The 15133-nt window shown below is 41.9% G+C and overlaps 2 protein-coding genes across 2 annotated transcripts in view; one reads left to right on the top strand and one right to left on the bottom strand.

The window, feature by feature from the left end:
* SPIDR (scaffold protein involved in DNA repair) overlaps positions 1–2398 on the top strand; it is a 538726-nt gene extending 536328 nt beyond the window's left edge. Inside the window, exon 20 of the mRNA XM_031946429.1 lies at positions 519–2398. Coding sequence (XP_031802289.1) covers positions 519–650 — 132 coding nt within the window. The 3' untranslated portion in view covers positions 651–2398. The remainder of the gene's footprint in view (positions 1–518) is intronic.
* A 251-nt stretch (positions 2399–2649) lies between these two features.
* Positions 2650–4350, bottom strand: CEBPD (CCAAT enhancer binding protein delta). Its single transcript, XM_031946430.1, has one exon. It carries the CDS (start codon positions 4252–4254, stop codon positions 3181–3183), a length of 1074 nt encoding a protein of 357 aa, XP_031802290.1. The 5' UTR covers positions 4255–4350; the 3' UTR covers positions 2650–3180.
* Between the last annotated feature and the right edge of the window lie 10783 nt (positions 4351–15133).

The raw sequence follows: 15133 nt of genomic DNA, 5'->3' as shown, positions 1-15133 counted from the left end.
TTACATGCCTACAGAGCTTTTCCTATTCTTTATTATGTTATTTTCTATGATTCCTCATCTAAGGACAGTCGGTAAAATGAGAGTTTGGGTGTTTTCCTTCCTTTCTTTCGTAATTCAGTTAGAAAAAAAGAAATCTAGAGTCAGGAATTTGAGAGTTCAAATGTGACCCTCAGACATTTTGTGATCTAGTCAAATGACACTGTTTGCTAGAGTTTCCTCAGCTGTAAGATTCCTGCACCTCCCTTGTAGGATTATTTCAAGGACCAATTTAAATAATATTTTTAAAGCACTTAACATAAGAGTCTGGCGCACAGTAGGTGCTATATAAGTGCTTAGTCTTTCCCAGTTACCAGAACAGTTCCTTCATTTACCATAAATCTTTCCATTGTAACTTGTCAATTTTTTTCCCTTTCATTTGAATGGCAGAAGTTCAATTACTATGCCGAGGAATTTAGAACTCTGTGCTTCAGAGGATAAAATATACAGGTTTAATTCTATTATTGCTTTTATCACTACAGGTTTATGAAGTGAAGAGTGTGCTGGGAAAGAAGGTGGGGCCACTAAATTGTTTCATCCAGACCATAACCAACCACCCAACGAGCTGCATCGGATTGGAGGAAATTGAACTTCTGCAAGCAGTCAGAAACTAAGATGATAACTGCCTGTAGCCATAGTGTCAAGGAACTTTGCAAAGTTGTTACATAGTTGTTTTATAGTTACTTGTTAACTAAGGACCAAGAGGATTTATATTAGTAACAAAAAGGATCTTGAAATGCCACTTGTTTTCAATTTCTCTGGGAACACATTGGAAAAATGGATTGTTTCCAAAATACACTTTTTTTCTGTAGTCACTAATTGTATCATCACCATCATCTGTAATTATAGCAATATATTTATTGGAGTGTTTACAGTCTAAAAGCTGAAGATTTCTCAATGAAGTTTGATAAATGTTCTAAATTTATAAGGAAAATTAAAATTGTAGAGGTCATACTTGAACACCTTTTACTGTGATTCTCAGGATCCCTTCTTCCTCTCCCCCCATGCTTGATTTAACATTATCTCCTGAAGGAGCATATACTTCTACAATAAATGTCCAAAGTTCAGGAACTTTGTTATTTTTAGAAAAATGCTGAAAAACTATGGCAAAGGTGAAGTTGTTTCTCATAAAGTGTAGATAGTTAACTAGTATGCAATCATAGATCTACTGTATTATAATGGAAGTGTTAGATAAGAAGTTTTACAGCCTAATCATACTGTGAAATATGGACCCAGAACAAAGATTAGATAGATTTAAATACCTGTAGGCAATATTCTAAGTCTCCCCTACTACTGAGAATCCCTTTTACCCAAATTCAAGATAAGAATATGGTTATCTTACTCTTCTTTTGTTGGCAGTGATTTAAATTGAATGTGAGGCCCTGAACTAATTCTTTGCACCCTAAAAAGATTTTTTAATATTGATTGCTTTACCAGTGTGACCAGAAACTAACACAACTAATTTTTGAATATTTATCTATTTATATTAGAAAAAGTCAATGCAACAGACCCAAATTGTCTTTTTCAGGTTTGAGGTATGCTAGGCCAGGAAAAGGCAGAATTACTGCCTCTTCCTTCTGCCTTAAACCTTTCACTTTTTTTTTTTTTTTGGTCCAAAGGAACTAGTTGACTCTTCTCAGCCCTTTTCAATTTTGCCCAAGCCTTAAAAATGCCTGTATGTAGTCAAGTTTTCTGCTAGAGCAAACTAGACACTAGAACATGTTTTAATCACTTGAAGGGTTATTACAACATATTAACACTTTTAAAGTTAATTTGCCGTTGTTTTAGAAAACCCAAGGGCAATGTAAACAAGGCTGGGCAGAAGAAATCCACCAATAATTCAAAAGTCATTTTAGTCCATCACCTTCCTACCTGCATTGGAACAGCTAATTATAAGGTCATCTAATTAGATTCTCACTTCCTTTTTAAGCCCTTCTCTGACCGATTTTTTGGTAAAAATATTAAAACTATGTTTACTTTATTGCCAATAGCCCTTCCCCATATCATCCCCACCCCCACTCAGAAGCTTAGGAGAAATGAGCTTTTAAAAAAGGGGAAAGGGTGGATTAATCACCCATTCTGAATAGATTAAAAAATCTTTTTTTGGGGGGGGAGAAATATCGTCACAAGTTCAAGGTAGTTCATGGATTCCCACCCTGCAAAATATTTTTCCAGGTATGTTAAAAACAAATATTCGATGGTAGTTAAATTTGAATATAAATTTATGGTAGCACATGGCTTATTTTCGGTATGCAATTAAAATGAAAAGTTTTCCAATATTCAAGTATTGATGAGTAGATTTTGGGGGGGGGGGTGTCGAAATACCAATTATGGATTCCCCTTCTGGCTCATAAATAAGCTTATTTCAACCGCCCGCCCGGGCAAGGAAGTCCGAGTTACTGAGCCTTCCCCGATGTTGACTCACTCACAAGCCACAGGGGAATGAACTTTTACACCACGGAGTCACATGAGCTACCTGCCTGTTGGTGCAAGCAAGTTTCTCAGTCGTACGTCCCCGTCTCTCCCTCCAGCTGCCAAAAGGTGTGGATCCACCTGTGGCCTTTCTCTACGAGCTTTTTCTTACAATTTCACTATGAATACAAGAAGCAGAAGTGATTTAAAATGCTTTTTTTTATTCTTAGAAATACTGTAAAAATTAATATAAAAAGTTGAGCATGCTCAGGTTTTTTCTCTTATCTACAATACAAAGGTTGGTTTTTTTAAATCATTTTGTTTTTTACAAAGGTACCATAGCTGCATCAACAGGAGTAAGATGTAGAAAAAAAAAAAAAAACGACAACAAAACGAAAGCTACCGTTACAAAAATAATTTAAGGAAAACATTTTATAGCTTCTCTTGCAGTTTGGTTGTGTGTGTGTATCCAGAATGTAGCTCCGTCCAGCTACCGCGTTCAAAAGAAACAAAACCACCCACAATTTCACGTTTCTTGCTGCATGCCACAGACCAGGCTGCGAAAACACGTAGGTACTTTCTGCTACAAGGTGATCTTTGGAGTCTCTGAGGTATTGATAGTTTTACGAATCGTCTCTGCCCCTCTGCCCCCCGCTCCTCTCGCCCGCGCCGCCCTCCCCCCGCCCCGGCCCAGTTCCCGGTCGCTCCCGACACCCCCCGCTTCGGTCCCGGTTACCGACAGTCAATGCCCGCGGAGGCGGTGCCGGCCGGGAGAAAGGAGGAACTGGGCAGCTGTTTGAAAAACTGTCTCAGGCTCGATAAGTCCCTGGTCAGCTGCTCGATCTTCTTGTGCAGCTTCTCGTTCTCCGAGGAGAGCTCCACCAGCTTCTGCTGCATCTCCTGGTTGCGCTTCTTGGCCTTGTCCCGGCTCTTGCGCACCGCGATGTTGTTGCGCTCCCGCCGCTGCCGGTACTCGGGGCTGAAGCGGTCCAGGGACTTCTTGCCGCCGCCGCCGCCGCCGCCGGCGGCGCCCTTCTCCTTGCCCAGGTGCGGCGGCGGCGGCGGCGCGGGCGCCGCGGGGGAGCGGCCGCTGGAGCAGCTGGAGCTGGAGCTGCAGCCCGACGGCTCCGGGGAGGTGGGCGGCGTGGGCTGGCCCGCCGCCGACAGGTTCATGATGGTCTGCGCGCAGGTGGCGATCTGGGAGGGCAGCAGGGAGGAGGACATGTCGCTGTCGCTCCAGTCGGGCTCCTGCTTCAGGGCCGCCGGCGGGGACGCGCCGCTGCCCGCGCCCAGGAGGCTGGCCATGGCGCTGGCGAAGTCCTTGTGCGCCGCGGGGTGCGGGGGCGCGGGGTGCCCGGGCAGGTACTCGTAGTCCCCGGCGCCGGCGTGCCCGCCCGCGCCGCCCCCGCGCTCGGGCTTGTGGTTGCTGTTGAAGAGGTCGGCGAAGAGCTCGTCGTGGCACAGCTCCAGGTTGGGCACGGAGGACATGGAGTCGATGTACGAGCTGAAGTCGATGGCGCTCTCGTCGTCGTACATGGCCGGGGCGGCCGCGCTCAGCTCCGCCAGGTTAGCGCCGCCCCCGCCGCCGCCGCCGCCGCCTCCCGCTCCTCCTCCTCCGCCGCCGCCGCCGCCGTGCTCCTCGCAGCCACTCAGGGGGCCCCGGCCCGGCTTGCAGGAGGCTCCCAGCCCCCCGGGGCCGCCGCCCCCGCCGCCGCCGCCTTTATTCGTCTCATAGAAGTTGGCCGGCTCCATGGACCAGTTCCGGTAGCATGCCGGGCTGTCGAGGCTGTAAAGCGCGGTGCTCATGGAGCCGGGCGGGCACCTGCGGGAAGGGCCGAGCCCGGGGCTGCGCGCGCCTGAGGGACTGGTCCCGCACCGGGGGCCGCCGGAGCCGCTGGGGCAGGCAGCCGGGGCCGGCACGCGCTGGGCGCCGGGCGCGGGACGCTCGCGCTGGACGCTCGCTCGCCCTCCCGATCGCCGGCCCGGGACTCCCGCGCTCGCTCCCTCACCCCCGCTGGCTTCCCCGGCTTTTCCCTCCCGCTCCCAAGACCAGATGCTTGTCAGACTCTCACCGGGTCGGTGCAGCCCAAACCGGTCCCTTTTCTACCCCCGGGCTTGTGACGTGCAGGCCCCGCCCCCGGGTCGGCGCCCGGTGTTATCCGAACCCTGGGAGAGCTGGTGCGGGGGCGGGAGAGCGGGAAGGGGCGGGATCGGCGGGGACGGGCGCCCCAGCCCCCTCCGGCTCCGGACTGGCCCCGCCGCCCGAGGGGGCATCCTGGGACGCCCGGGAAGCGAGCGCCTTCGGAGCCGCGGGCGAGGCTGCGGGCGCCGACCCTCCTCGGAGCCGCGCGGGCACGGGGAGCCGGGCGGCGGAGGGCAGAGGAGGCCGGGAGCGGCGCGCTCGTCCTCCCGCGGCTGTCCTCCCTCCCTTCCCGCCCTCCCCCACCCTGCGGGACACGGCCCGGGCCTGGCTGCTGGGAAGGACCCTCCCTCTGCCAGTTTTCCAACGTGCAGGACTCGGTGTTCTCATCCCCTCCTTCCTGTTTATGGGGCTTTGAACCACCTCATTCCTCAGGTGAAAGGAAGGGAAGCCAAACCCCTGGAATGGTCCCGGGCCAGTGCTCCCTCTTCCTGGGGGAGGAAGGTCACTAGGCCGTTTAGATAAAGGAGGGGAGAGCAGGGGCCATTTTCCACGTGATTCCCCCCTTCCCCGGAGGCGAGGGACCGGAGGATGAAGTGACAGGCAGCCCCCGGGAATTAGCGCGAGTCCTAGGGGAGGGAAAAGTGAGAGCGGGTGCGCTGGCACGGACTCTCGCTGCCTAATGAGCCTTTAAATGCGAGCAAATGTCTCTACTGTGCATAAGGTTCTTGAGGCAAGAAATGGAGTTTTGCTATTTGTGTCCATGGCAGGGAGCATTTGACCCACGAGCCAGCTTGCGGCCGATGCTGTGACCAGAGGCTCGGGGCAGTTTGGACCATATGTATCTTAAATATACGGACCCCCTCCTTGTGCCCCCTCCCCCGGCCTCAGTGAAGATGGGAAGCGGTTAATATTTTCAGTCACTGCGCTGTCGCCGCTGCCGATCACGTTTCCAGAATCCTGCCGACCCCGGAGCCTGAATTCTCCGACCATAATGCGTTTAATTTTGTAAACAATCTCTTCACATCCGGTCTCCGGTTTTATTCTGTAACTGGGACGAAAAAACCCTTTGGAAAGCCTGCCGTCAACATCAATAAGCAGAGAAACTTAACTCCTTTAACTGTGCTTCGGTCCGAGTGACAGGCTCAGGTTGGGATCGGGATCAGGAGAGGAAGCTGAGCGAGTCCAGGGGTCACACCCACTACCAGTGGGTTTTTTTTTTTGGGGGGGGGGGAGTAGGATACCATGGTGGAGGCTTCTGTGGCACATACACACTCTTCTGTCAGCTAGACAACAGCAGCCGCCCATCGTTGTCAGCCAGCTGGGAGAAAAAAGACAGATGTCATGGCAGGGGAGGGAGCAAGGGAGAGGAGCTCCTTAAGGTTCAGCCAAGATGTTTGTAGATATTGAGATGAGCAGGGGCCGTTCCCCGGCTCCATGCTTTCGCACTAAAGCAGGGGCTCCTGCGAAGCTTTATAGAAGCTTACTGCAAATAGACCTTTGTGACTTTTTTTTTTTAATTTTTGAAGTCTCAAAACATCCCCCCCATTTGAGCTAAGACAAAGTTTCGCAGAAATATTTCAGGAAGTTCTAGGCAAGGGGAAACGTGTTTATGTTTCCTCCTTTAATTCAACAGGAGAATATTCTAATTATTTTCCCACTTAGGTGTCCAGACATCTGGAGAGGATAGTCTGAGTGCATACCCGAAATGTTTCAGCAGGACTAAGAGATTAGGTCCTTTCAACCAGATTTGTGCAGTTTCCAAGATGACAGGCACAAACCTTGTTGTGTCTCAGGATATATATGTAAATCAGTGCACCCTAGATGGAAATTCTCTAAAGCACAATATAAGCTTCTGTTTGCTTGAAACGCTGGACCAAAAGACAGTTGAATCATGAAAATGAGCTCATCTTGCCACCAGTCCCCTTTACTTGGTTGCATGGTTTTTCCTTTTTTTTTTAATTATTATTTTTTTATTATAATAACTTTTTATTGACAGAATGGTTTTTCCTTATGTGTTTCTCCCCACCTCCACAAGCATGGGGCCTTGCTTCAGGAGGGGGGGGGCATAAAGTTCTGTGCCCCAACAACCACAAAAGTGCTATTGTAACTAATGGGTTCTCAGGCATACATTGAATAGAAAGGCTTACAAAGATTATGGCTTTAGAAAGTTCTATGTTTCTCAGCTGTTCTTACATCTACTTCTTGGCAGAAAAAAAACATTTTTGCCTATTAGGGAACATGTTTCTGGGCATGAGGCTACTGAAGAGTGCCATCTTGTGGTTTGGTTTTGCATCAGCTTACTTAGTCTTTATCCATCTCCAATTTTGTATCGATAGCCTCTCTTAGTACAAATCTTGAAAATGTTTGTCATGATTAGCTTTATTCAGCATTTTCACTTTCACAAATCAATTCTGCAGCTGTTATATACCCCCTCCCCCGACCTTTCGACCAAATTAAAAAACCCTCCATAAACTAAATCGGTTTTAAATACTCAATTTCTCGGGATAGTTCGTTTTTACTATTTATTACATGCCTGCTATGCATAGGGCAGGAGCAGTGAGGGGACCCAGGAGATCAAGTGCTAGACCTTAAATGAGAACGATTGGAGTTCAGTTGCAGCTCATTTGTGGGCAATTGGTGCAGTTTGGACGACACATGAGTGAGTCACAATCCTATTTGCTTCAGTTTCCTCATCTGTAAAATGAGCTGGAGAAAGAAATGGCAAGCCATTCCAATATCCTTGTGAAGAAAACCCCAAATTTTGTCATGAAGAGTTGGAATACTAATAATCGACCAAAAAAAGTGTACAAGGAATTTTGCTGGACATCAAGAGGCACAGAAATGAATAAGAAAGAGGTCTCTTTCCCTACAGAGCTTGTAATTTAGTTGAATTGATTCATTATAGGTCTAGGATTTATGTTTTTTTCATGTGAAATCTCACTTAGCAGATGAATATTAGAGAGCTAACTGAATTTGAGAGAGACTGTTCTTAGGCACATAGCCAGTAAGGGATATAGGCAGGATTTGAACCTGGTATTCCTTCAAGTCCAGCACTCCATCCATAACTACTCAGGATTTTCTATTTGGGCAGATGATACATATCATAATGATAACTATAATTTAGAACACAAATTCACAATTAATATATTGTGAAAAATACAGAAAAATGAAATATGTTCCCCTACCTCCTGACAGACAGGTGATAGAATCAGGCAGCAGATGGCAACATATTTTGGGGACATCACCAATGTGGGATTTTCTTCTACTTGACTATGCATATTTATTCAAGAGTTTTGTTTTTCTTTCTTTTATCAATTAAAAAAATTTAAATAAGAATCAGTAAGAGGGAGAGGGGTAGGAAGTTTGTTGTACCAGACTTTATGAAAGATACTATGCCTGAGGTTAGACCTGAGGACATCATTAGAATTTCACTAAGCAGAAATGGTGGGGAGGACATTTTCGGCATCCAGAACTGGGAAAGCAAAAACAAAGTCATGAATAAGTTGTGTACCATATAATTTGTCATAAGTTTAGTACATATAAATATAAAGTAGTATGAAATCAAGCTGGTGAGATAATCTGTGATTCCATCAACAGAGGAATTCCTTCCAAAGATATGGATCACAACCTCCTCGTGACAGCTAATCATGTGTGTCTCTTGTCCACATCCTCCCATGAGTTCACCAAAAGTGACCGAGGTCTTCTTTCCTTCCCATTGGCATCTTGAGGGTACTAATGTAATGTAATGTATTAATGTCACCTGTCCTCTGACTTCATTCACTATCACCAGATAGTAGCCTACCTTCCCTTCCTTTCACATAATTCCTTGATATCTTTTATTTCTGTTCTTCTTTGAAGTTCCCTATTGATTAGATATTGTAGCCTACTCACACCTACCATGTGCCTTCCCATTTCCCTCTGTGAGATATTCATTTTTTTATTCTTCAAATCTAATTGTATTCCATCATTTTGACATTGACATCAATTTTGACAATTGATATTAAGATATCATATAGCAACATTAATAAAATGGACCTTTTCTTTCATAGAAAACTCAGAATGAGTTTAGTAATTTCCTGAGGTAATATATACCTTGTTCTTCTCCCTGTGTTGAACCACAACTCATCCTTCTGTATTGTCCATTGCAGATATGTGTCATAATGTACAAGTTTTCTAGGGTATCTTTCCAAATGCAAGTTGAAATCTGGACAATAGACATTTTTAACCATTTGGGGTTTTTTCTATGTGGTTGAACAAGCCAAACTCCTTTGATTATAAGTCTCTTTTAGGAGGTTCTAGGGCAGTGGTTCTCAAAGTATGGTCTAGAGAATCCTGGGGACCCTTTTAGAGGGTCTACAAATTCAAAAATAGTTTTTATTTCCAATATGGTAAATGTCTATAAATATAATCCAGATAAACAAAAACGCTTTGGAAAGATCCTCAATAATTTTTAATAAGATAAAGGTACTGAAAACAAAAGTTTGAGAACCACTGGTCTAGGGAGTGTTCAGGCAGCTTTTCTTCCCAGCCTGAAATATTCAGGGTTATTCATTTCACTTACACTGAGAATATATCCCATGCAAAAGTACTCTTTGGACTTGCTAGTCATCTGACATAAATTAATGCTCAGCCCATATTCAGGGAGTTGGTCTGAAGGAATGTTTTGTTGGAACCCTAATTCCTGACCTACATCACTTTGCTCTGTCATCAGTTGAACTTGCTCTGTGTCAAGATGCCCAAGAGATAGGTGACATGTGAATATTAAAGATCTTTAAAATTTGATATTAAGGTGTAATATAGTCTGCATTCCTATCATTTGTAGTTTAACTTTAGTTGCAAAAAGTGAGAAATATTTTCTCCCCAACATTTTGCCGATCCTATACTTGAAGAGTCCTGAGGTCATAATATATTAGATTTAAAACTGGAAAAGAACACCCGCATTTTCTAGATTTGGCTCAGGCAAAGCTGGAATTGGAAACATCTGCTAGGATACAAATTCAAGGCTCTTTCCTTTGCACTACCTTGACCGTTTACTAGGACAAAATGTTCTCTGGTAGGTGCTAAAAAGAGTATCCCAAGCCTATACAAGGAGGATAAATACAGTATCTCTGAAGAGCTAGCATTTTGTTTGTCAAACCTGAAATGTCCTACTGGACTTTATAGTGAACTGTATAGTATATTCTGACGAAATTTTAAGCTGGACAACGGGTTACATCCCATCCTGCTGCAGCCAATTTGCTGTCTTCTCTGCCTGGGTCTCCCTCCCTGGATAAAAATGATCTTTAGACCCTATTTCCAGAATTCATACCACAGGTCTCAGGGACTGAGATAAACTCATGAATGAGTTCAAACCCATCTAGCTTACCAGACCAGACTATGCTTCAAACCCATCCAGCCATCTATACTAACATTCTCCATTTTCTACCTCCTGCTTTGCATACATTAATTAAATCAATATTAACCATTTCTTCTGGGAAGGTCACATTGATTGGCAATCCTGATGGATCATATTCACCATGCTTTAATTTCTCAGACCAAAACTCCCTTCCCTGGCTACCCTTTTCCTGCATTTATGTTATCACCATTGGTTCTTGAAAAGAGGACATTTTTTTTTATTTGTCACCACATTGCATAATGAATGTTTTTTAATTGGGACACTGATACGTTGTTGGTGGAGTTGTAAAGTGATCTAACCATTCTGGAGAGCAGTTTGGAACTATGTCCAAAGGTATGTAAACTGTGCATACCCTTTGACCCAGCAGTGTTTCTACTGGGCCTATATCCCAAAGAGATCCTAAAGAGAGAAAAGAACCCACATGTACAAACTGTCTGTAGCAGCCCTTTTTGTAGGGGTAAGAAACTGGAAAATGAGTGGATGCCCATCAGCTGGAGACTGGCTGAATAAGTTATGGTATATGAATGTCATGAAATACATTCTATAAGAAATGACCAAAGGATCACAACATAGTATTTTCACTTTTTTGTTATTGTTTACTTGTATTTTGTTTTCTTTCTCATTTTTTTCCCTTTTTGATCTGATTTTTCTTGTGTAGCATGATAATTGTGGAGTTATATATAGAAGAATTGCTCGTTTAACATATAAGTGGATTATTTGCCATCTAGGGGAGGTGGTGGAGAGAAGGGAGGGAGAGAAAAATTTGAAACATAAGGTTTTACAAAGGTAAATGTTGAAAATGATCAATACATATGTTTTGAAAATAAGAAACTTTTTAAAAATGCTTTTTCAATCATTTAAGGTGCCATCAGCATGAATAATTACAAAATTTAGAAAGGAAAGAAATTTTAGTCCTGCTTATGGCAGACTGGAAAATATTTAACAACCAGCTTTCTGAGGGGTAGTAGGGGGAGAATTTATATAAAACATACTTATGAGGCTGGGGTGGGGAGGCGATACAGGGTTTAATGACTGTCACAGGGTCTCACATCTAATACGTCTCTGAGGCCAGATTTGAACTCAGATCTTCCTGACTTAGGGTCAGTGTTCTATCCACATTGTATCACTAGCTGGCCCACATGGGAAATGCTTTTAATCTGCATTTTCCCTGTTTTTTAATATCACTTTCACAAGTCAACAAAACAATCAAGTCTGGATTTATAGTGTTTGGCAATTTTCAAGGTGCAAAGGCTTGCATTGAAAAATTTAACTATTGACTTTCAGGGAGACCATATGCCTACAAATTGGTTCTAGCACACACCTGAGCCCAGCATTCATGTTGATGGTGGCTATGGTTAGACAGCCTAGAAAATAGCCCCAGAAGAGTTAAGTGACTTGAACAAGCGGTTTGTAACAGAAGCAGAATTTGAATCTAGGACCCCTTCCTCAAACCCAACAGCCTTTGCATTGTACCCAGCTATAGAGTTGATGTTCTGAACAGCTGCTTTGAATTCATGATCCAAATTCTTTTTCCTGTAATATGAATTTCTTGGTTTGCTAAGTCTTCCTTAATTTATGACTATTTCTTTTAAAAAATCATTTTAATTATCCTATTTCCCATCATTGCCTTTGATTTTTGTTTTCAATAATTAAGACAGATACATTCAGGTCCTTTTAAACTCCTCTGCTTTTTATTATTTTTAGGCTCTTCTAAGTATTTAAAAATTTTTTTTTAAATTAAAAATTCTTTTCCTATTTAGTCTCTTTTTATTTGGTTAGCAGTTTGTTTTTCCTTTGTTTTAAATGACAATTTGAAAATCAAAATAGTTTTGTGGTTTGCTGCTTTGTGAGGAAGTCTCTAATGAATACGGTTATTTTGCAGTTATAAAGTTAATATTATGATAATCCTATAAATCAATTATTAATAAAATCTTGGTAAGAGAATGATGAATAGACTATCTGTAAAATGAGAAAACTTGAGCAAAAGTTCACACTGGCTGGTTCTCAGATGCTAAGTATAACTCTCCTGGGACAGGATTGTTTTGTTTTAATTGGTACAGAAGTAGTTCTTGAGGCTTTTAGAATCTTAGAATTTAGAGTGAAAGGACCTTAAAAGATAAACTTACCTTGAAAAAAAAATCAACTTAGCGAAAATGGGAGTGTTAATAAGCATTCTATGCCTTTACTTGGTCTGGAGAACTTTTCCAGTATTCTCTGTCAAAAGAGTTTAATTGGGGATTTTTTTTTTTTTTTTTTTTTGGCCTTATGCGGTAGCATAAATTACAGTTTGTATCTACTCTAGAGGTCCAAGAAGTAACCCTATGAAACACTTGCATTTGCAATTTTAAGCAAGGTTCCAGAAACAAGAGAGAAACATTCAGCTGGGAAGCTGATCAGGGTCCAATTATATCAACTCTGGGCCATATAGGTCTTGCCAAACAGGAAGTTTTTAATATTGGGAAAACAACTTAGACTATTAGACCCTCCCCAATCCCAGGGGAAGGCCTGGAACTTTTCATCTTGTGTTGAGAATATGAGCACTTCATTCCATAGCTAGACTTACCTACCTTTCTGGATTACCCAGGTAGGGATTTTTCAGAAGAGTGAGAACTCAGAAGATGTGGCAAACGTCAGGCATGTGGCCATACTGTCTCCTATAAGCTCGATAGGAGTGGAGTCTCAGCTTTATTTGGCACCTTGTGAATGGATTATTGCTGTGCTGTACAATTCTAAAAGACCAATGAGAATGGTAGTTGCTAACTCTAGCTGTGTGAGAGTGTCTCTGTATGAGTTGTTCAAATCTATAATTTAATCTTCGGTAGCAACTCCTTGGCAAGGAAAACCCTTCACCTGATTAACAAGTTTTTCTTTCAATTTATAGCCAGAATTGCCTGGGGCTTTGTGAGGTTAAGTGATTTATGCCCAGCCAATACATGTCAGAGGCAAGACTTGAATTCAGGTCCTCTTAACTCCAAGGCTGCTTTCTACTCATTTCTCCATATTACCTCCCTTAAATGTACTTTAAGAAAATTTTCTAGACTGTCATGCCGAATAATCATTTTTACTCAAATTTTGTGATTTTTCATGAAAAATTGGCAACACTTATTTAATTTAGTTTTTTGCTTATTTTTTCATTAAAATTTGTTTCTGTCATTTAAAATCTACCCTATCCCCTTTTTCCTTTTCCCTTCCTAAATGAGAAAGAAAAACAAGCCCCTTTTTACAAATATATACAGTCAAGCAAGACAAATTCCTTCATCAGCCATGTCCGAGAAAATGTATTTCATTCTTTAAGTCCATTACCTCTCTCTCAGGAGATGGGTAGCAGGTTTTTATCATGAATTCTCTGCAACTTTGGTTAATCTTGCATTGGTCAGAACTCTTAAGTCTTTAAATTTATTTATCTTTACAAAATTGTTGCTGTTATATAAATTGTTCTGATTCTGCTTACTCTCTATCAGTTCATACAAGTCTTCCCAAGTTTCTCTGAAACCTCTGTCTTATTTCTTAAAACACAACAGTTTTAACACAGCATCACATTCCTATCCATTCATTCATTTCCCAATTAATAAGCATTTTCTCAGTTTCTAGTTCTTAACTTTGCAAAAAGAGCCACTATAAATATTTTTGTTATAAGGAGTTTTACTATAAATATCCTTAATTTGAATTTATTTTGCTTAGGACATTGCTCCCTTAATCTACCCTCCCTTTTTGTATTCCTTTCATCCTTCTACCTTTTTTTTTCCTGATTGTTGAATGAAATGTAATTCAGTATCTCATATGTGTGTGTGTGTGTGTGAGTATTCTTCTCTACTTTGATCAGTTCAGATTACCATAAATTGCCAGTATTGCCCACTTCCCTCACCTTTTTTTCCTTCTTCCTTCTACTATACAATCTGACTAAAATGAGATGTGATAGGTTAATCTTTTCCATGTTTCTCTAATTTGCTTATGATGTGAACTTTTATATCTAGGTCATTTACCAATTTGGAGCATATCTTTCTTATATGTGAGTTGTTGGTCTAGGTCTACTCTATCCCAATACGGGATCCCAATACTGCCTAATTTTCTCTACTCAAAAAAAGAGTAGAAGTCATTGGTTTCAAAAGAAGAAAGGAAAAAGAGAAAAGAGGAGAAGAAAGATGGGGGAAATCATCTCATTTTAGTCAGATTGTACAGTAGAAGGAAGGATACTGATAAATGGTCTAACGATATAAACAGACAGTTCTCAAGGGAAGAAACCCAAGACATCTATGGCTACATTAAAAAAAAATTCCAAATCACTACTCATTGGAGAAAAGGATATTAAAATAATTCTAGGATTCCAACTTACACCTATAGATGTTAAAAACATTTTTTCCCAAGGGAGTAGGAAATAGTATGGAAAGAAAATAGATTTTTGTTACTTTTTTTTTTTTAAATAAAGGTGCAGGATGCTACAAGTAGGAAATATTGCATGACCTCCAAGTGAGCTCATAGTATTAGTTTTACTTAATTTTTATTTGATAATAAGAGACCTCTCAAAGTGGGAGTTATGTAATATAAAAACAAATACATCAATAAAATTTTTTTAAAAAATTAAAATAGAATAGATACACTTCTTGGCTTTTGTCTAATTAAACTCATTCTATGATCCCTGGTGTTGAGAGGATTCTGAGAGGACACATATATCATCTTCTTTCATTAGAATGCAAACATTTCATCCTTGTTTGGCCTCTTATGTTTTCTTGCTCATGTTTACCATTTTAGGTTTTTAAAATCCTGTATTTACACTTCAAAATTTCTATACAGCTCTAATCATTTCATTAGAAATGTTTGGAAATACTCTATTTCATTAAAAATCTACTTTTTCTCTTGTAGGATTATTTATGGTTGGAAACCTGTATCCTTTGATATTTCAAGCTCTCAGTTTTGGTAGAGTGGTGGTTGCTAAATCATGCATGATCCTGTCTGGCATTTTGGTACTTGAAATCTCTTTTTAGCTGTTAGTACTTTTCTTTTGTCCCCCGATTCTAAGAGATCTGGGCAGTTTTCTTTATGATTTCTTGATTATTTTTCTGTCATTGCTTTGAGGAAGTCTAATGAGTCGAATATTTTTTCTCCTCAATAAGTTTTCCAGGTCAGTTGTTTTTGCAATTAGTTTGTTG

Source organism: Sarcophilus harrisii, chromosome 1 (assembly GCF_902635505.1).
Source record: "Sarcophilus harrisii chromosome 1, mSarHar1.11, whole genome shotgun sequence".
NCBI lineage: Eukaryota > Metazoa > Chordata > Mammalia > Dasyuromorphia > Dasyuridae > Sarcophilus > Sarcophilus harrisii.
Note: the sequence above shows the minus strand (reverse complement) of the source record. Positions and strands in the feature narration are given on the sequence as shown.